The following is a 20,098-nucleotide window of genomic DNA, read 5'->3' as shown; positions in this document are numbered from 1 at the left end:
TGCTTATCTATTTTGCATGATTCTTTCAATTACAGGGCGCTTAGGGAACTTCATATTTAGAAAGGGTGGCCTTGTAGTACTAGAGTTTGGGTGAGATTGAAGCCAGAAGGAGTAATTAAACATGATTTTGTTATCTAAGGCAGAAAATAGTACATTGGCCACTTCTGGCTTCTGCTTTCTGAACTTGGTGCCCTGGAATTACAGGGAACTGTGCTGTCTTTAGTCTTGGTCCATTTATTAAGGTTGGCAGGTGGCCCAATTAACATTGTGATCCAGAAGGCTAGGGGATGGCAGTAGAGGCTTTGTACTGTTTTTGTAAGGATGGGGTCTGTGTTCCTGCCTGCCTGTGAGTTGCCTCCACATGGGGCTGTACAAGACCGTGCAAAGCCACTGCAGCTTCCTGCTGTGAAATTCGGAGTAGGAACTATCATTCTCTGTAAGCAGAGGGGGAAGTGGTGCTATTGTGGATGAAATTGTGTGAAGGGGCCGTAGGGACTAAAAATGTCAAGGTAGCTCATCTGAACAGATAAGAGAGCTGTGTTTTTCTGGGCCACTGTTTTGGGGAGGAGGAACCTGTATGGAGAACTGTCATTCAGAGAACAGAGCCATGTGAGGTTTCCCAAATAACAGAGCTTTGTAAGGTCATATCATATTGTGCACAAGAATGCTCTTTTCTCTTCATGTGGAGACTAAATTTGTACTCACTACTGGAATTTGTTTCAAGAAGTACATCTTTTAATTCTGCAGTTAGTTTAGGACAGAGAGCAGCAGACAACAAGAATGACCCAGGCTACCTCAAGTGAAGACACTGGAAAGAAGCCCAGAGGAGAGTGAGGCTCCAGAAACTGCCCATTCTTGGGTTTCTGCAGCACTGTGACTTGGAACTGTTCTTTTACCCCCAGATGGAGCGTCAGCGGTTGGCTCGAGAGAAGCAGATGCGGGAGGAGGCCGAGCGCACGAGGGACGAGTTAGAGAGAAGGCTTCTGCAGATGAAAGAAGAAGCGACAATGGCCAACGAAGCTCTGGTGATTTCTGAGGGTTAGGGCTCTTGGAGGTGACATGGGACTTGTGAAATTAGGCCTTCTGTGGACTGTGAATTTATTTCACTTTTTAAAACACCAGTACTTTTTCTTTTTGAAAAATTTAGGTTCAGTTCATTTGCAGTCAAACTCCACTTTCATAACTGACTTGCCTCTGAGTCAGGGTTCTTGGCCTTGGCCCTACCAACTTTTGGAAAGTAGTACCAACCAAAATCTGGTACTACTAACAGAGTGGTTCTCTGCATTGAAGGATATTTGTTATGTCCTTACCTCTACCTGCTAACTGCCAGTAATGATGTTCCAGTCTAAAAATACCCTAGGACTGGGATATGGCTCAGTGGCAGAGCTATTTTCTAGCATGCCCAAGACTTTATGTGGAGTGTTTTTTGTTTGGTTTTGGTTTTGGTTTTTCAAGACAGGGTTTCACTGTTAGTTCTGGCTGTCCTGGAACTCACTTTGTAGACCAAGCTGGCCTCGAATTCACAGGGATCCGCCTGTCTCTGCCTCCCAAGGGCTGGGATTAAAGGTGTGCGCTGCCACCACCTGCCAGGGCTCTACGTTTTTATTCATTTTTATGTATTCAGTTTGGCGGTGTGATGAGTTGGAAGACAAGTTTCAGGTGCCCTGGACTGGACTTTGAATTCATTATAAAGTCAAGGAAAACTATGTATTCTTGATCCTGATTGAAGGAGAGAAATACCTGCCATGCCCTGCCTACCTTACATTAGATTCTCCAGCAAAGCAGGAAAATAGTCTCCAGACCTTTATTCAGGAGTAGGCAGTGAGCATGACTCCTACTTTTGAAAGGGACAGAACAGGGCTTAAATTGTTTATTCCCTCACAAACATAAGCTTCTGCTGAAATGCATTCTCTATATAGGATATTTTTTTTTTTTCCTGTAGTGGAGCCTGCAAGGCCTGCAGGGCTGAATCATTAGTGTGACAGACTGGGAGTCTCTCAGTGAGAAGACATAGGGAGATTAAGACTGGCTCCTGGAGGTTGGAGAGATGGCTCAGTGGTTAGCAGCACTGGCTCCTCTTCTAGAAAACCTAGATTTGAGTCCCAGCACCCACATGGCAGCTCACAACCTTCTGTAACTCTAGCCCCAAGTGATACGTTGGCCTCTTCTGACTTCCAAAGGCACTGCATGTACAGGTGCACAAACATATATGCAGGCAAAACACCTATACACATAAAAATATTTGTTCTTGTTGCTGTGTTGGGGGAGTCTGTGGGGAGATAAGCATATATACTATCTGAGAGCACTTTCCTTCCCAGATGCGGTCTGAGGAAACAGCTGACCTGTTGGCCGAAAAGGCACAGATCACAGAGGAGGAGGCCAAACTTCTGGCACAAAAGGCTGCAGAGGCTGAACAAGAGATGCAGCGAATCAAGGCCACAGCCATTCGGACAGAGGAGGAGAAGCGCCTGATGGAGCAGAAGGTGCTGGAGGCTGAAGTGCTGGCACTGAAGATGGCTGAGGAGTCAGAGAGGAGGTGAGTGGTTGTCCTCGGCACTGGAGCCTGGTTCCAAACCTTCTTCTGTGTTGTGGAAACAGGACTCTATGACTCCTTCTTTGACAGGCTGGTAGGATGGAAGTACTGGGATAGAACATGGTTATTTTGCCTAGGGAACCTGTCTGTCATGCCTCTACACCTTCTAATAGTGAAGTTTGCAGGAAAAAAACATTTAAACATATCCATAGACTGTTTTTTGCCAAAGAATTGAGAAGAGACTTTTTACATTTAAAAGAGGGGGAGCAGTGTGCTGGAGAGACGGCTCACAGGCTATAAGCAATAGCTACTCTTCAGAGAACCTGGTTTGATTCTCAACACCCACATGTGTGCTGGAGAGACGGCTCACAGGCTATAAGCAATAGCTACTCTTCAGAGAACCTGGTTTGATTCTCAACACCCACATGGTGACTTAAAACCATTTATAATTCCAGTTCCAGGGGACACAACCCCCTCTCTGGCCTCCATGGACATCAGGCATGCACATGGTACATGGTATACATGCAGGCAGAACACCCATACAGATAATAAAATAATTTTTTTAAGGGGGAAGTGGAGCCAGGGAGATGGCCTAATCAGTAAAGTACCTGCTACACAAGCATGAGGAGACCTGTGTTTGTATCCCAACACCCATGTAAAACCTAAGCACAGCGACATTTATCCGTAGCCTCGGCACAGAAGTTAGGAGTGAAAGCAAAGACAGGCAGATCCATGGAACTCACTGACCAGCCAGGCTAGTTGAATCAATGAGCTCCTTATTTAGTGAGAGACTCTCCACTAAGGTGGAGAGCAGTAGAGGATTACACCCCACACCAACCTGCACCTGCCCACACCCACACACACCCACAAAATCAGCTTGGTTCTCGTTCCTTTTGATGCAGATCAATGGCAATTATTTACTTCAAAACAGAAACTAAGTGCCATTTCCCTACAGTTTTTCAGGCAGTTAGATAGGGGAGCAGAGCGGCTGTGTGTTTTGTGACCAGGTTGCCTCAGCTTGTGGCCAGGTTGAAGGATAGAACTGTTGTCTGTAGTCTTTAGACTATTCTAGGCTCTGGATTGTTCTAGTGCTGTAGCCTTCAGATAAACTCTGGCACATTCCCCACAGCATCTGGCTCTATTAGTTTAGAGCACTTGAATTTGGCTCTTAGCTACTAAGGTACATTCACTACAGTTTTTCTCACCACTTTTTTTTTTCAATGTGCATTGGTGTTTTATCTGCATGTATGTCTGTGTGAGGCTGTCAGATCTTGGAGTTAGAGTTGTGAGCTGCCATGTGGATGTTGGGAATTGAACCTCTGGAAGAGCAGCCAGTTCTCTTAACTGCTGTTCCATCTCCCCAGCTCCTCTCACCACTTTTGCATGTCATTATGAGAATATGGTTCCTTGATGCCTGCCCACTCCAGGCCCCATAGGGATATGGATATGGATCCATATCTCTACGACTGGACTCCTGTACAAGACTTCCATACTACACTTAACTCATAGAGCAGGGTTCTACACCAAGACTTGGGCAGGACTTCTTCCTGCCCAAGAAAAGTGAACAGTTGACCCACAAATGTTTTGTTTTGTTTTGTTTTTGAGATTTATTTATTTATTTATTACATATACAGCATTCTGCCTCCATGTATGCTTGCACACCAGAAGAGGTCACCAGGTCTCATTATAGATGGTTGTGAGCCATCATATGGTTACTGGGAATTGAACTCAGGGCCTCTGGAAGAGCAGTCAGCGCTCTTAACCTCTGAACCATCTCTCCAGCCCAGCCTACAAGTGTTTTACTGGGGACATGAAGGAAACATTCTTTCACGCTCTTCCCTTTGTGGCCCTAGTGTAAGGCTTGTGATGATGCCCTCCTTTGCCCCTCCCACTCCTCACCCAGAAATAAGCATAGTATCTCTGGGCCCTTCCCACTCTCTCTTCTCTCAACCTGTTTCAGAGGTGGGTTAGTTTCGTTGTTGATGTTGTTTGTTTGTTTGTTTGTTTGTTTTGAAACAGGGTTTTACTATGTAGCCCTTGCTGTCCTAGAATCCACTATTGTAGACTAGGCTGACCTCAAACTCAGAAATCTGCTTTATAGCAGGATTAATAAAAACCCAGAGATAGAAATGGGGTTCAACTTGAAGGTCAGAAAAGCAAAACAGCCAGCCACTGGCTCTTACCTCTACCTCAATCTGAGATGGCGATCCTGCCTTCAGGAATCTCAGATTAAGACTGTGTCTGAGAGCTGTCTCCCCCATCTTATATTCTTCTTTAGTGCTGGGATTAAAAGCGTGCACCACTGGAATTAAAGGCATGCACCACTTGATATCTATGGCAACTAGTGTGACTATTGGGATTGAAGGTGAGGTGTGTGTCACTACTGACTGGTCTATAAGCCTGACCAATGGGGCTGTTTTACTCTCTGATCTTCAGGCAAGCTTTATTTATTTAAAATACAAATGAAATAACTCTACACTGCCTGCCTCTGCCTCATAGTGCTAGAGTTTAAGGCATGGGCTACCAACACTAGTTTTGTTTTGTTTTGTTTTCTTATTTTGAGATTGCATCTGCCTCTATTGCCCAGGCTGGCCTCCAACTCCTGGCCTTACACAATTCCCCTGCCTTAGCCTTTGGGGTAGCTGGCACCATAGGCACAAACCACTGTACTTCTGCTGGCTTGCAAAACTGCCACTTTTTTGTTTCCCAACAGCTACCCCATATTACAGTCTAGCTTTACCATTGAGATGAACAATACCCAGAAATACTATTCTTAATTTGGAAGTTCTGGCTTCCTGTAAATGTCCCTGTCACACTGTCCTTGTTTGCCTTGTTAGGTGCCATGTACGGGGTTAAGTTAGGTTCTTGCTCTAGATGTAAGGTAAATGTCTACATGTTCTCCCTATCCCTTTCTCTGAAGCTAACGTCTCTTTCTTTCTCTGCAGAGCCAAAGAGGCCGATCAGTTAAAGCAAGACCTGCAGGAAGCCCGAGAAGCAGAGCGAAGAGCCAAGCAGAAGCTCTTGGAAATTGCCACCAAGCCTACATATCCAGTGAGCCTGGACCGAGTCTAGTAGCCTTTGGCTGCTTTGGTCTAGCAACTTCCTTAAGCCTCACAGCCCTTTAGTTCACCTCATAGTGCCTTCAGGGTGACAAAGCAAAGCAAATAGAGAGCCTGGATAGAACCCTCCTAGTCTTCCATTTAGCCTGGACTGACTAGTCAGTTAATAGATAACAGACCGTAGAGCCGTTTCCAGCCCTGGAATGTTTATTACTACTCCAGTCTCCACCTTCAAGAGAGTTTGCTGTCTAGATCCCTAGTGTCAAGCTAAATGTAATCTTCAGCTCTCAGTATAAAGTAGGTACCATACTATAGTTCTGTGAAGGGACCGACTCTACACCTCAGAGTGAAACCCTGCTATGCCAGAGCCAGCTGCCAGCCTCAGTTTTGGGACTAGGAGTACTCGAATGGCTTGTACTAAATGGGGTCATAAACTACGTGACATCACTTCCCTTCCTTTCCTCTGCTCACTCCACTCTGCAAAGGGTTTACTCACTTGTTCTCAAATCTCTGTCCTGATGGATATGCACAGGTGCCCAGATTACAGCCAGCTCTGGAGACAGGAAAGACTCAGTGTGACTGTATTTTGCAGAGAAACCGGATTCCCTGCTGAGCCGGGAAGAGAGAATGGAATATTCTAGGCAAGGACACAATGCATTCACAGCACAAACACATAACCCATTCTCGCATGTGCTACACACAGTGCACAGTCATGTGCATGACCAACACAGTGCACATTTGTGCACGTGACACAGATGCATTCAGGACACAGAGACATAAGTGCCTAGGGTATGAGTTGGAGAAATGCGAGCAGTTTGCTATTGCCATGTGTCCTTGTTATCTACTCCTGAGTAGATAACTCCTGAGTAACAGATAACCCCAAGCAACCATTTATTTGTCTCTTGGGCATGGTGTGTTAATCAGACTCACGTCTTCTCTCAAGTTCTCTCAGATGGTCACATTCATGTGACAGCTGGGACTGTGACAGTCTGAGGGCTCAGCTAGGCTGTGTACCTGAAATAGATGTGTCTAAACATCTATTGGAACAAATTTTATAAATTACTATCCCTTTGCTCTTTCTTTTAGTAATGTGTCCGGGAGGAGAAAACACCAGTTCCTTAATGGCATCATGTCTTCTGGGTGGATTATAATTCAGCTAGCCAGTCCCTATAGATGAGTATTCAATATGATTTCTGTAGCAATTTTGAATACAACTGCACTGAACATCCCTGAATACAAATCTTTGCACATATATTTGACAGTATTGGTAGAATCAGTTCTCATAAGTAGAACTGTGAGGTCAGGTGCTCAATTGTGATACTTACTGAAGAGTTATGCTTGTTTCTGCTCTCACCAGAAGGGTAACAGCTAGTGCTCTTCTTTTCTGGGAATTTTTTTTTTTGAAGTATAAGATAAATAGATGCACCTAAATTATAGCTATCCAGCCTGATGGATTTTCACAGGCCAGACTCTCATATATCCAGCATTCATTCCTGAAAACAGAGTATATGTAGCACCGGGATGTCCCTGCTCAGAGCCACATTTGACATTTGCCACTTTCCCTGCCTTAGACCTCATTGCCATAAATGAAAGCTCAGAGGTTCCTTCCACACACTGTTCCATACTGGGAAAAGATCCAGAGTGTGCCCTCAGAAAGTTTGTAGACATAGAAAGACAAAGACATGAAAGGAGGGAACTTTGCAGTGTGGGCTTGAGGGAAAGACCTGTAGCAGCACTGTGCACACCGTGCCAAAGACCTGTAGCAGCACTGTACACACTGTGCTAAAGACCTGTAGCAGCACTGTGCACACCATGCTAAAGACCTGTAGCAGCACTGTGTACACCGTGCTAAAGACCTGTAGCAGCACTGTGCACACCGTGCTAAAGACCTGTAGCAGCACTGTGCACACCGTGCTAAAGACCTGTAGCAGCACTGTGCACACCATGCCAAAGACCTGTAGCAGCACTGTGCACACCGTGCTAAAGAACTGCAAAGGGGAAAAGCAGCCATGTTGCCAAGAGGGGTCTTGAAGAGCTTTGGCGAGAAACTGAAGGAGTTGAGAACCTTGAACAAGGAATGGAAAACTTGCTAGAAATGATGACATACACCTGTAATCCTAGTGCTCAGGAGGCTGAGACAGAAGTCTCTCAGTTTGAGACCAGCTTGGGATATGTGGTGAGGAGATAGCTTAGTGGCAGTGTTTACCTAACGTGCACATCCCTAGTACCACAGAAAAAGACAAGGAAAGAGGAAGAGAGAAGAGAGCAGCAGAGAGGGAAAGAAAGAAGGAAACATACAGAACTACACAGATGGGAAAACGGCCATGCCCCGAGGGATAAAAAGCAGTATGTTTATAATTTAACAGGACAAATTATGGGGACACTTGAACAGTAGATAGGGGCTGTATATTAGGTGATGTTTTGTTCTGGAATGAAAAGGCCCTGAAAACAACTCTAATGACTTCATCTTACTTTATCTTAAGCCCTCCTTTGGCTCTGTCTTCTGAATCTAAGCCCCTAACATATGTGCAAAAACCTTTTGGTCCAAAGCCAATCTCTTACCAGCCTCCCTACAGGGCACTACAGATGCCCAGGGCTCCTGTTGGACCTACTCCACCCTGTCTACAACCATGCTGCTGTTCCCACTCTGGCTCTTGTTCACCTTACTGAACTGTGAGGATTTGCAGACATCTGCTTCCTGAACAAGACTTTTATGTGCTTAGAGCCAGGGAGCGTATCTTCTCTCTGTCCAGCTCGTAGCCCCGTGCCTGGGAGTTTCTTTCCCGAAAAGCTGAGTGCAAGTTTGTATTTGATTGAAGTGATCATGGAAATGATGAGGTTTGAGAAGAGAAGAGTGACTTCTCTGAATGTGGGTGCTTTGGGACCACTCACCTGGCAGTGCTAAGTGTAGAGGACTTTGTCCTGTATAAACCTCCTAATCTGAGCTTTCTCACCAACAGCCCATGAACCCAATCCCAGCGCCACTTCCTCCTGACATACCGAGCTTCAACATCATTGGTGACAGCCTGTCGTTTGATTTCAAGGATACTGACATGAAGCGACTTTCCATGGAGATAGAGAAAGAAAAGTACGTACCCTCTGTGGCCTGCTGGGGCAGTCATGCACATGAGAGTGGATTCCACAGCAGCCAGATATTACCCCTGCAAAGTTTGATCTGTCGTCACCCACTAGAGAACAAGTTTCCTAATTAGAAATTAAAGATAACAGAGCAAGACAGCAGTCAGTGTCCCAGGATAAAAATAACACTTGATTGGTCACCTGGAATTTATAGTGGTTCAAACCTTGACTGAAGAATGAGACTGGGTCCTATCCCCTCAGCCAGACTGTTGTTTGCATAGTACTAAACTAGTTTTCTTCTGATCATGTTCTTCAGCAGTGCTTCCTAAGTCTAGAACAAAGGTGAAGAAAAAGGAAAAAAATACAAGTTTCCAGGCTGAGTAAAGCCTGGGTCCAGGTGGAACCAGTTCCCCTATGCTGGCAACTAGCCAGACCACAGCCACTTCTGTCAAGTGCCTCCACTTCCACTTTGTGGTCAGAAGTGGAACAGAGATGGAGAGGAGTTCCATTGTAGATGAAATCTAAGTAAGATCCTCTCATTCCTTGAGCCAGAAGTAAATTGGTTAATAGCCACAGCTGGCAGAGAACAATCACAGAGGCCCTATGGATTAAGCGCCTGTGAGTCTTTGTCTCATTTAATTCATACTAATTAACAAACATCCCACTGGCATCAAAGGCGAGTTTTAGGGACTGGGGGTGTGACTTAGTTGGTAGAGTGCTTGCCTAACATACGCAAAGCCCAGAGTTCAATCTCCGGCACAGCTTAGGTCAGGCATGGTACATCAGTAATCTTAGTACTCAGGAAGTAGAGATAACAGGACCAGAACTGCAAGATTATCTTTGGCTACATAGCAAATTTAAGTCTGGCCTGGGCTACATGAGGCCCTATCTCCAAAAAACTGCTGTAGTGTTCCGATCATATAAAATAGACTAGATTTAGTTTTAATGAGTCACCCAGCATCACATAGCTGATGGGGAGCAGGTCAAGGACTGAAACCCTTACTCACTGTGGTACTCAGAATAGCGCTCTGCAGTCCAGCATGAACCATCAAGAACAAGGCTATCCTCCTGTGATCCCTCTACTGAGGACAGCTAAGGAGCTGTGATCCAGAGCTGCTGCTGCTAGCATCAGACTGAGTCCCTTTCTCATTGTCCAGATGGACGTGTTTATGTGGTTGTGATCAGTATAAGGCCACATCCTGTCCTGTGTCGTGGTTTTTTATAGTTTGTATTTTCTTACTGTCTTAGTGTGTTTGTTTGGCTGTTATAACAAAATACCAGAGGCTGGAAAGCTTATAAACAACAGAAATTTACTTCTCATAGTTCTGGAGGCTTAGAAATCCAAGATCAAGGCATTTACAACTCAAGAGTTCAATGAGTTTTCTTCCTGCTTCATAGATGGTACCTTCCTGTGTGCCCATGTGTATCAGGATCTCTCTAGGGTCTCTTTTTTAAGGACATAAATCCATCATGAGGCTGATGAACTAATCACTGCCCAGGGCCTCACCTCCTAACACATTGGTAGTTGGCCACGGCATACAAATGGGACAACACTACATTCAGCCCGTAGTACTTATTTTCTACACAAGCTGCAGAGCCTATCGACTGGCCACAGAAATCTGTTCAGAATGTTTGCTTATGTTTTCTGTTCATGCTTACAGTTAAACACTTTAACCTCACCAGGTGAAAATGGCAACCTATTTCTTCTCAGTGTTGACTAAGTGGAATGTCTGCCATCTTTTCCTAAAGGTCTCAAGATAAGTGGGAGAGTAGATGTGGTTAACTGCTTCAGGAAGGGTGGAAGCAGAAGAGCAGGGTTCAGGAGCCTTGTTGATGTGACTTTTCTTTTTTTTTAATTTATTTATTATGTATATAGTGTTCTGGGCACCAGATCTCATTATAGATGGGTGTGTGTCATCATGTGGTTGCTGGGAATTGAACTCAGGACCTCTGGAACAGCAGTCAGTTCTCTTAACCTCTGAGCCATCTCTCCAGCCCTGATATGACTTTTCATACAGAACTGAAAGCAGGGGTTATTTGGAGAGCACTCCAAAAGTTTATATGGAGCTTTCTTCCTGCCTGGAGGCCCTGTAATTATTCTCCCAACTGCACTGATGTGGAGAGAGAGTCATAGCAGTTTAGAGGGTAGCCCGAGCTTCCTTCACTTCTGAGTGGACAGGTTCAGGTGTGAACCCCAGGCTGCTTCTGAAAACTTGTGAGTCATGGCAAGTCTCTTCTATATCTCAATGTCTGCCCAGTTCTGATGCATGGTTTCGTCTTGACAGAGTGGAGTACATGGAGAAGAGCAAGCATCTGCAAGAGCAGCTCAATGAGCTCAAGACAGAAATCGAGGCCTTGAAACTCAAAGAGAGGGAGACAGCCTTGGATATCCTACACAACGAGAACTCAGACAGGGGTGGCTCCAGTAGCAAGCACAATACCATTAAAAAGGTACCCGAGTCTCCTGGGTTTTGCTGAACAGGGTGCTTATTAATGAAATGTGAAGTTGGCATCTAGTCTCCTCAGGAGCTCAGTCATTAGCCTTCTTTCTTTACTTTCTTTCTTTCTTTTTAAAACATGTACTTAGTTGAGGGAGTTTTTCAACTCCTGACAGAAAAAGAATTTAAGCTGCCAGTGACCATGAACCCACTGGCTTGATGGAAGTAGAGCTTGTGTTAAAAGCTCTGATGAGATGAGTCCCTGTTTGAGGATGGGTTTTGATCTATCACTGAGCACTGAAGTGATTCTGTCTTTAAAGCCAGAGGGACTTACGCTCAAGGAAGCTGCCTTACTTAATGAGAGAGCACAATGAATTAAAGGCTGTTGAATGGAGTCCCCTCTAGTCTTTGTGTAAGACCATGTTCTAAATCTCCAACTTTTTCATACTTAAAAGGAAGTATATAGGATAGCCTTAATGTTTAATAAGATGAGACTTCATTTCTGAGGTTCACAGAATCCCATCTGTCTCTCCTGATATTTAGAGTGCTCATCATTGTAGGGATTTAGGAGTTACTCAGTCCTCCTTATCAGCACAAGAATGTATATACCTCTTATTTGGGCAAATTAATGCTCTGCTTTTAGCTGTAAGACAGACGTTAGAAAGTGATTGCTGTGGTAGCACACAGTTGTAACCCTGGCATTTAGGAGGGAGAGGCTGGAGTTGCAAGTTCAAGGCCAGCCTGGTCTACAGAATAAGACCTTGTCTCCTTTTCCTTGAATTTGGATGAAAACTGATGTGGTTAAGTTTCACGCTTTATTTCAGTTGGTAAAGCAGTCCCCACCTTAAGGACTGTCTCTGTTTTCAATGATTAAGTTGTTACTGAAAATTTGGAGAAACCTATGTCTCCCTGCCATCACATCCCCTCCCTCCCTCCCTCCCTCCCTCTCTCCCTCCCTCTCTCTCTCTCTCTCTCTCTCTCTCTCTCTCTCTCTCTCTCTCATCACTGATATATATGTAGGTAGGTAGGTGGATAGATAGACAATGTTACAGTGGACACCAAGTAGAGAACCACTGCAGTCACATGACCTACCAGGGAGGCATTGCATCCTCCACACCCTCTTTCCTATAGCCCCTGTTGTTTTCTGGATTTCTCCTTTCAAACAAAATTATTAAAAGTCAAAGGGGAGTTAAAACCAGGCATGGTGGCACACAGAACTCAGGAGGAAGAGGCAGGAAAATTGAAGATCATTTTGGCTACATAGAAAATTCATGTCCCACACTGGGTGGTAGTGGCGCACTCCTTTAATCCTAGCAGAGACAGGTGGATCTCTGCGAGTTCAAGGCCAACCTGGTCTACAGAGCAAGTTCCAGGACAGGCTTCAAAGCTACACAGAGAAACTCTGTCTCAAAAAACAAGAAAAGGAAAAATAGGGAAGAAAGAAAGAAAGAAATTCATGTCCAGCCTGTGCTATATAAGACCCTGTCTCATAAGGGGGTCGGGATAAAAAGGTAAAAATGAAGCCTCTACCCTTAAGCCAAAACAGCCCTGAGGGAGCAACCTCAGACCCTCATCGTGCCTCCTTGTCTTTTGGATACCTGTATTCCTGTTCAGTGGTGAGCTGGCCTCTGAGCCACAAGAGCCTGGAGTACTAAAAACCAGAGAGGCCAGTGTTCAAACCATGAAAGTACATGAAGTCTCAATTTCTGAGCATTTTGCAAATGACACATGTGGCATTTTGATTTCACAGGGTATATCTTTGTTTTTTCATTTTATTTTGCTGGTTTAGCCTCAAGCCCAAGGCAGAAGACCTATCTGCATTTGAGTCCTCAAAGTAGGTTATTCCCAGGTATTCTGTCTGTGGTGATGGTCCTGCCGTCTGTGATACTAACCCATGCATGAGCTTGCCTGTCTCTGTGTTCGGGCCACATGGAGCCCTCCCGAGGGCAGGTGAAGCCTGGGGCCTGGCCACAGCATGCTTTAAGGGTGAGAGCAGGTGTCCACCCTGAGGGGCCCAGACCAGCCTCCAGGGCCCAGAAGGCTGCCTCATTCTGAAGAGCATGTCACGGGGCTACAGGACCCGTTGCTTTGTCTATCTCATGTCACTGTTGGGCTGCGGAAGGTCATGGCTTCCTGTCCAATCAGATCTGTCTCTGAGTCCTTTGTCTTCTTGGTGGTGTATTCCTTTGATAGATAACTCTAGCATGGAGTGGAGTCAATTCTGATGCTTTTAAGACTGGTGTCTCTCGTCCAAGATTACTCCTACCCTGTGGTGGTTCACTCTTCAGACTTCTCACAGCTGGTGGCTTCTGGGCGTGGGTCACTTGTTCTCATTTTTCTCTCAAGCTTCCCATTCTTTGCACACCCCTTTTCTTCCAGCAAACCCAGAGCACTGTGCATCTTTGAGCCAGTTGCCATGAGCTGGCTGTCCCATGGCCACTCTAAGGTCACTTTGGTTTCCAACCCCGCCTGCAGCATGGAGGGAGCTGCACATGGACAGTACTATTGCAGATACCCAGGAGATGAGCAAACAACATTTGTGTTGAGTCAGTTACTCAAAGATCGCACATTGTTCTTTCAACATGCCTAGGCAGTAGAAGGAATTTATTTTGCCTAGGACAGGACTAGTGTTAAACTGTCACCCTGCCTCTGTTATTGTAATCCCCAGTCATCCCAATCATACCCATACCACTGTGCCTCTGACACTTTCTAACAGGAGTGTAGGCTCTTTCCCTTAGCAGCCTCACTGTAGTCAAGTAGAAGAAACTCTGAACCTTGTGCCCAGGAGATTCATATTTGCTCATTGTCCCAGAAAAAGAGGTATTGAAGTTCCAGGTAGATCTTTCATCAGGTGAATAGGAGCTTACAAAGTCCCAAGAACCCATGACCTGAACACAATTTTGAGTGTCATTTGAGCCTGACAGTGAATAGATTCCTATTTTTTCAGCTTCATATGCCCACTTTGGTGTTGTTAACCTGACACCATGCAGTGTATGTTTTGAGCAGGCCATCAGAGCAGGCGGACAGGTGGATCTCTGCCTAAGTGCTGACTCCATGGCACTAGGGTACAAGTGGATCTGTGGTGGTTCACGAACTCTGGTTAACACAGGGCAAGCAGAAAATCCTGATTTGTTTTTGCCTAATGCATCAGATATTCCCTGCATATAATTAACCAGTTTCATATGAATGTGGGTTTATCTTTTTTGTGATATAGCATATTTACATTCTTCAGGGTCCTAGTTTTGCTCATCAGTTATCACTGAGTTGTTATAGAAAAGGAAGTTTCCTTTTTAGTCAGCTTTGTATTATTTTTAAACATATAGCCATAGTGACATTTGGCTAATGACAGACCAAGTACATAGTGGTGGTTGTATAAGTTTGAATTTGAATGCATTGCAGCCATTTTAGTCTGTAACATGATTAATAAAAACCCAGAGACAGATATTAGAGTTCAACCCGAGGACCAGAAAAGCTAAACAGCCAGCCACTGGCTCTAACCTCTACCTCAGTCTGAAATGGCAATCCTGCCTCCAGGAATTCTCAGAACACATTCTATGATTTCCCTTAGTGATGAGGTCATCTAATGGCACATTTCTCACAGCATGGCCAATCATCAAGCAGCAAGTGGCTGTATATGGAAACGTTTGTTCATTCATTCACATGAATGTCTTAATGTGAAGTTGTTTTTAAAACAGGTTGCTAGGCTCTATTTAAGAATTCTGATTAACCAGGGACTACTAAAAGCAAGAACTTGGCTTTCAATATGATGTAAGTTCTTTCAGCAATTCTAAACTAAATGCTGGTAGGTTTTGCTGTACAGGAAGTCTGAAGAATGTTTCATAGGTATTGGCAAAGGCTCATGATTGATGGGCACCTGCCTGTGTAGAGGTGGCTCACAAGTCATTCCCACTACTGTCTGAACCAATGCTAGCCTAGCAGAAAAGTGATCCTTCTGACTTTGGTACTGTGAGTTCCTACATGTCAAGGGAAGAGCTCTGGGGATGAGAGATTGTCTTAGTCGGGGTTTCTTTTGCTGTGAAGAGACACCATGACTATGGTAGCTTTTGGGAAGCATTTAATTGAAGCTTGCTTTTACTTCAGAAGCATAATAGCATACAGGCAGACATGGTGCTGAAGAGGTAGGTGAGAGTTCTGTAACTCAGCAGCAATAGGAAGAGAGAGACACTGGCCTGACTTGAGCATTTGAAACCCCAAAACCTTGGTGACATGCTTCCTTTAACAAGGCCACACTTCCTCCAACAAGGCCATACCTGCTGATCCCTGTCAGGCAGTGCCACTCCCTAATGACCAGGCATCCAAATATATGAGCCTATGGGGGCCATTCCTATTCAAACCACCATAAAGCTATAAAGGCTGATGGTGACTTGGAGTGTTTTCAGTCTCCTGAGAGCCTGTAATCCTGTGTCCAAACTAGCCAGCAGTGACTTTTGTTCTGTTTTCATGAGTTTTGATCATAGGTTTCTTCAAGGAGTAGGTCTCTCACTGTAATCCAGGGGTGGTTCTTTCACTATTTTGCTTCACCAAGGAGCTGTTTTGCACATGGTCCATGGAGGTTCCGTGGAGGCTGTGAAAGGCCAAAGCTAACTCAGAGGCTGGGTTTCTCAGTGTATAAAGTGAGGACATGACCACTCCAAGGTATGGTTGAGGAGGTTTTTATTGTAGATATGAGAAAGTGTGGAGCCAGGGCATCTGGAAGAGTCCAGAGCAGGGAGAGAAAGCCTGACCATGGCCATGAGAGGAGGTGGGGAAGCGAGAAGGGAAGGAAGAGTGTGGGCAAAAGAGACCACGAGAGAGGGAGGGGCTGAGAGAGCACATGGCTGAAATGTCAGGGTTATATAGGAAGCAGGAGTGGGGGAAAGAGAAGCCTATGAGCTGGAGAAGTTTAGGATAGGGAGATGGGGTGAGAAGAGCTGAAAAGGGCCACAGGTACTGAGTGTTCCTGTGGGCCAGCTCGTCCTTTGTATACTAATAGACGCCACAGCTAGCCATTTGTTCTAAGTTTCTTCTGGACCTGACACTCAGAATGTCAAGTAGTGGGGCTCTCATCCTTTCTCAGTAGCTTTTACATTCTTTTTAAAATTTTGTGTGTGTATAAATATTTTGCCTGCATGTATGTCTGTATAATATGTGCGTGCCTGATGTCCACAGAGGCCAGAAGATGGCATCAGATCCTCTGGAACTGGAGTTACGGATGGTTGTGAGCTACCATGTGGGTGCTAGGAATTGAATTCTGGATGAGCAGCCAGTACTCTTAACTACCGAGCCATCACTCAAAAAAAAAAAAAAAAAGTTTTTGCTTTTTTAAAAGATAGAATTCTTATCTGTGAAAGATAAATGAAGCCCAGTAGTGGTTCATACTCATAAACCAGCTTCTTTAAAGACTGAGGCAGGAGAATCAGAAGCTCAAGGACAGTTCAATAATGAAGCAAGATATTGTCCCAAAGGAAAAGGACAGTGGAAGAACACTTGCTAGCATGTATGAAGCCCTGTGTTAGATCCCAGTAGCACAGAGATCATAAAAATAATCCACCAGGTATTTCGTCCCAGGCCAAGCAGAACTACACAGTGAGACCCTGCCTCAGATCATCACCATCGTCATCATCCTCCTCCGCCTTCTCCCCATCCCCAGGGTTGTTCTGAGGTCTAACGAGAAAAGTTACATGAAGCACTTCCTGCACAGTGAGGGTTTAAAGCATGGAAAGTAACATCTGCTTGCGAACTAGCGATGATGGAAGGATCAATCTTGGGTTGCACCACCACATTTAAGTCTACACTGGTGGTGAGCAGTAGGTGTGTTAACTGACATATGATAGAGGTGAAAAACTTCTAAAGCAGCTGGGCAGTAGTGGCGCACGCCTTTAATCCCAGTACTTGGGAGGCAGAGGCAGGTGGATCTCTGTGAGTTCGAGGCCAGCCTGGTTTACAAGAGCTAGTTCCAGGACAGGCTCCAAAGCTACAGATAAACCCTGTCTCGAAAACAAAAACAACAAAAAAACAAAAACCAAAAAAAAACTTCTATAGGCAGAATTGGTTTTTCTGGCTCCTTTTCCAGTTGTAGCTTTGGGACTTCAAGGTTACAGGTTTTTTTCTTCTCCTTTTAATCTTATGTCTCCACATCTTCCACCTTTTCCGACTGATGATTAAAGCAACTGGTGTGGCATTTGCGTCTGAGTCAGCAAGCTGCCCTGGGGAACCAGGATTTATTTCACTCTCAGAGAGACAGAGACACATGTTCCTGACATCTGAGCCCTGAGTTACAGAGGGAACCCAGCAACCCAGCTGCATGGGCACACAGACCACCTTTGACCTGAGTGTTTGGGCTTCAGAGCCACAGTGCTGATAACAGTGGTAACCAGGTATGGGTTAGCTTAGCCACCGCCCTCTGGAGGTGAAAACATCTTGGAGCAGGTATCCTTTGGGGCCATCCCGTCATTCTCTCAAGATTCCTAAGTCAGTCTTCTGATCTGAAATTGGGCCAAGAGCCAGCAAACAAATCGTCATGCCCATAGCCTCCAGCAGAGCAAAGGGTTTCAAAGGAAGTTGACAGATGAGGAATTATGGGGGTTGTGGAGCTGAAAAAGCTTACTTCATTTGTAGATGGTTTAGATTGTCAGTGTCGAACCACATTTCCCACTGTGGAGGAGCAGGAAAAGCAGAGCTTTGACGTTTATCGGAAGCCCAGCTGCCTCTCCTGGATCAGGAAGACAGAAAAGTCCAATGTCATCTTCAATCTCTGCAGAGTCTCCTTGGAGATGCAGGGCTTGCGAAATGAAGTAGAACACTTCAGCACCTGGAGAAGTGATAAATCACAGGGAGAAACTGAATATGCGTGAAAGGCATCTCCCACAATTAAAACAAGCAACCAGGGCCTCTCTGGTTCCCTCTAGTATACATGGATAGCCTCAAAGATTGCTGCTAAGAAGTTTAATGCACAGTTCATGTGTCTAGCCTTCACTGTAAGCCTGTTGACTGAGTGACCCTGATTGCTTCAGAAATGGGGATTGTCTGGTAGAACATCCTCAGTTCTGACAAAACCCAGCATTCTCAGGCTCCAGAATCTTCCCTTTATTTTACATTCAGGGAAGAAGGGAGAGAGAAGTGGGGTGGCGGCAGCAGTGAGGCTGGATGAGCACAGGAGACCCAGGATTGCCTCAGGATCCTTCCTCAGCACCCAGGCTCTGCGGAAGCATACAGAAGACCTTAAGAGCTGGTCTTGTTGTTTTGTTTTGTTTTTATTTTTTGAGAGAGGATCTCTTTACATAACCTGGCTGTCCTGGAACTCACTATGTAGACCAGGCTGGCTTCAAACTCAAAGAGATCTGCCTGCCTCTATCTCCTGAGTGCAGGGATTAAATGTGTACATCACCAATCCCGGCATGAAGGCTGGTTTCAAAAGAGCTCTTCCTGGGGCTGAAGTGATGGCTCAGCATTTAGGAGCTCTAACTGCTGTTACAGAGGACCCAGGTTTGGTTCCCAGCACCTCAGGTTCACAACCTATCTGTAGCTCCAGCTTGAGGATCTGACATACTCTTCTAACCCCCTTGAGTACCAGACACAGGCATACATACAGACTAAACACTCATAAAATAAGATTTTAAAAGAGTGCTCTTCTTGGTTGTCACCCTGTGGGCTCACTCCTGAAAGCCATTTCTAACACACAGTTGCTGAGAGTCCTGTGGCTGCTGAGGGGTGTTGATTTCTTGCCTGCTTCTGGTAGGTCCAGATAGAAGAGTCTGCCAGCCTCTATCTGAGGCTACAGCCTGATCCTGGTTTTGATTGGGAAGCTTTACCCTGTAAAGGAGTTTGCTTTGGGAAATGTTGAGCCTACAAACCCTGCCTTGTGGCCTAGAATGTTTTATGACTATTTGAAAGTGCCTGTGACCATTATTGGGCCTTATTTGATGCAGTAAAACATTCCATTTGGCCCCTTGGCTCTGAAGATAGGTTTCCTTTCAGCACAACGCTCCCAGGGCACCTGATTTGTTGCTGCAACAGTGGGAGGGAAAAGCTGGGATGCAAACTCATTCTGCAGGCTCGGTGTTCTGTTCTTATGAGCTTTGCCATGATTTCTCTTTGGATATTGGCAATTTAAAAGTGATATCAGTATATCTGGACCTCTTTCCTAAGGCTTTTGCCCAGAGTGCTTGGTAGAGTGCATTTAGCTTCCACCTGCCCAGTGAGGTGAATCAGGCCAATGAGTTCATTTGTTAGGTGGAAGAACAAAAGGCCCTTCTAGCATCACAGGGTAGAAGAGACACAGGCAGACATTTCCAGGCACGTTGCTGCTGCTTTATGTCCCTAGGGATTAGAATAGAGCGGATTCCCCAGGGATTTCCTGGGCAGATTTCTCTGTAAAGGAATTGGATTTGTTTATTGGGATGGATGTGGCCTCTCATTCTACCTCTGTTTAGGGATGAGCATGTGGACAGCTCTCTCCATGCACACATCATGAAGAAGGCATTTGTGTGCAAGCTATCACAAGCAAAAATTTAGTGTACCTGGCTTATAGCAGTGTCCCTCCCACTGTGTTAGTACTCCCCATCTTGACTCCAGTTTAGAAAGGGGAATGTTTATCTTACCCAAACGAAGATCATGTTGGATCTGCTGGTGCTGGCTGTGGCTGTCACCTTTCTGCTCGAGTCTGCTCGAGTCTGCTTGTTCCCTGTGCGTCCTCATGCCAGAGAATCTGCATGTCCTTTTCTCTCTCCACCCTCCCCCGCTCCTTCATTTTCAGTATGTAGTGGTGGAGAGGAAGTGTAGCATGATTTTAGGGCTTGCATTTCAATTTTGCTGCATTTTTATGGGACGAGCTGAGTCTCAGCACTGGGAGTTATTAGGTTAGTATCTAAAATGGGCTTGGCACTGTGGGTCTTATTATTTAAAATGAATTAGACAGCCCCCTCCCATCTTCCTCTTCTCCCTGGGGGTAAGTGGATTGAGGCGAGGCCCCTAGAGACTAGTTTAAGGAA

At 45.3% G+C, this 20,098-nt stretch overlaps 1 protein-coding gene across 3 annotated transcripts in view; it reads left to right on the top strand.

The window, feature by feature from the left end:
* Nucleotides 1-20,098, top strand: part of Nf2 (neurofibromin 2) — a 96,370-nt gene that overhangs the window by 69,396 nt on the left and 6,876 nt on the right. The window contains exons 11-17 of one of the 3 annotated variants that reach the window (XM_026788715.1): nt 903-1,025; nt 2,319-2,536; nt 5,479-5,584; nt 8,553-8,680; nt 10,956-11,121; nt 12,470-12,474; nt 12,905-14,557. In XM_026788715.1, the coding sequence (XP_026644516.1) occupies nt 903-1,025; nt 2,319-2,536; nt 5,479-5,584; nt 8,553-8,680; nt 10,956-11,121; nt 12,470-12,474; nt 12,905-13,010 (852 nt within the window). In that variant the 3' untranslated portion in view covers nt 13,011-14,557. Of the gene's footprint in view, nt 1-902; nt 1,026-2,318; nt 2,537-5,478; nt 5,585-8,552; nt 8,681-10,955; nt 11,122-12,469; nt 12,475-12,897; nt 14,558-20,098 lie in introns of those variants that run through there. The other 2 variants (XM_005366145.2, XM_005366144.2) reach the window with 2 other exon arrangements.

The sequence above is a fragment of the Microtus ochrogaster genome, unplaced genomic scaffold (assembly GCF_000317375.1).
Source record: "Microtus ochrogaster isolate Prairie Vole_2 unplaced genomic scaffold, MicOch1.0 UNK6, whole genome shotgun sequence".
Classification (NCBI taxonomy): domain Eukaryota; kingdom Metazoa; phylum Chordata; class Mammalia; order Rodentia; family Cricetidae; genus Microtus; species Microtus ochrogaster.
This window is presented reverse-complemented; position numbering and strand designations above follow the sequence as displayed.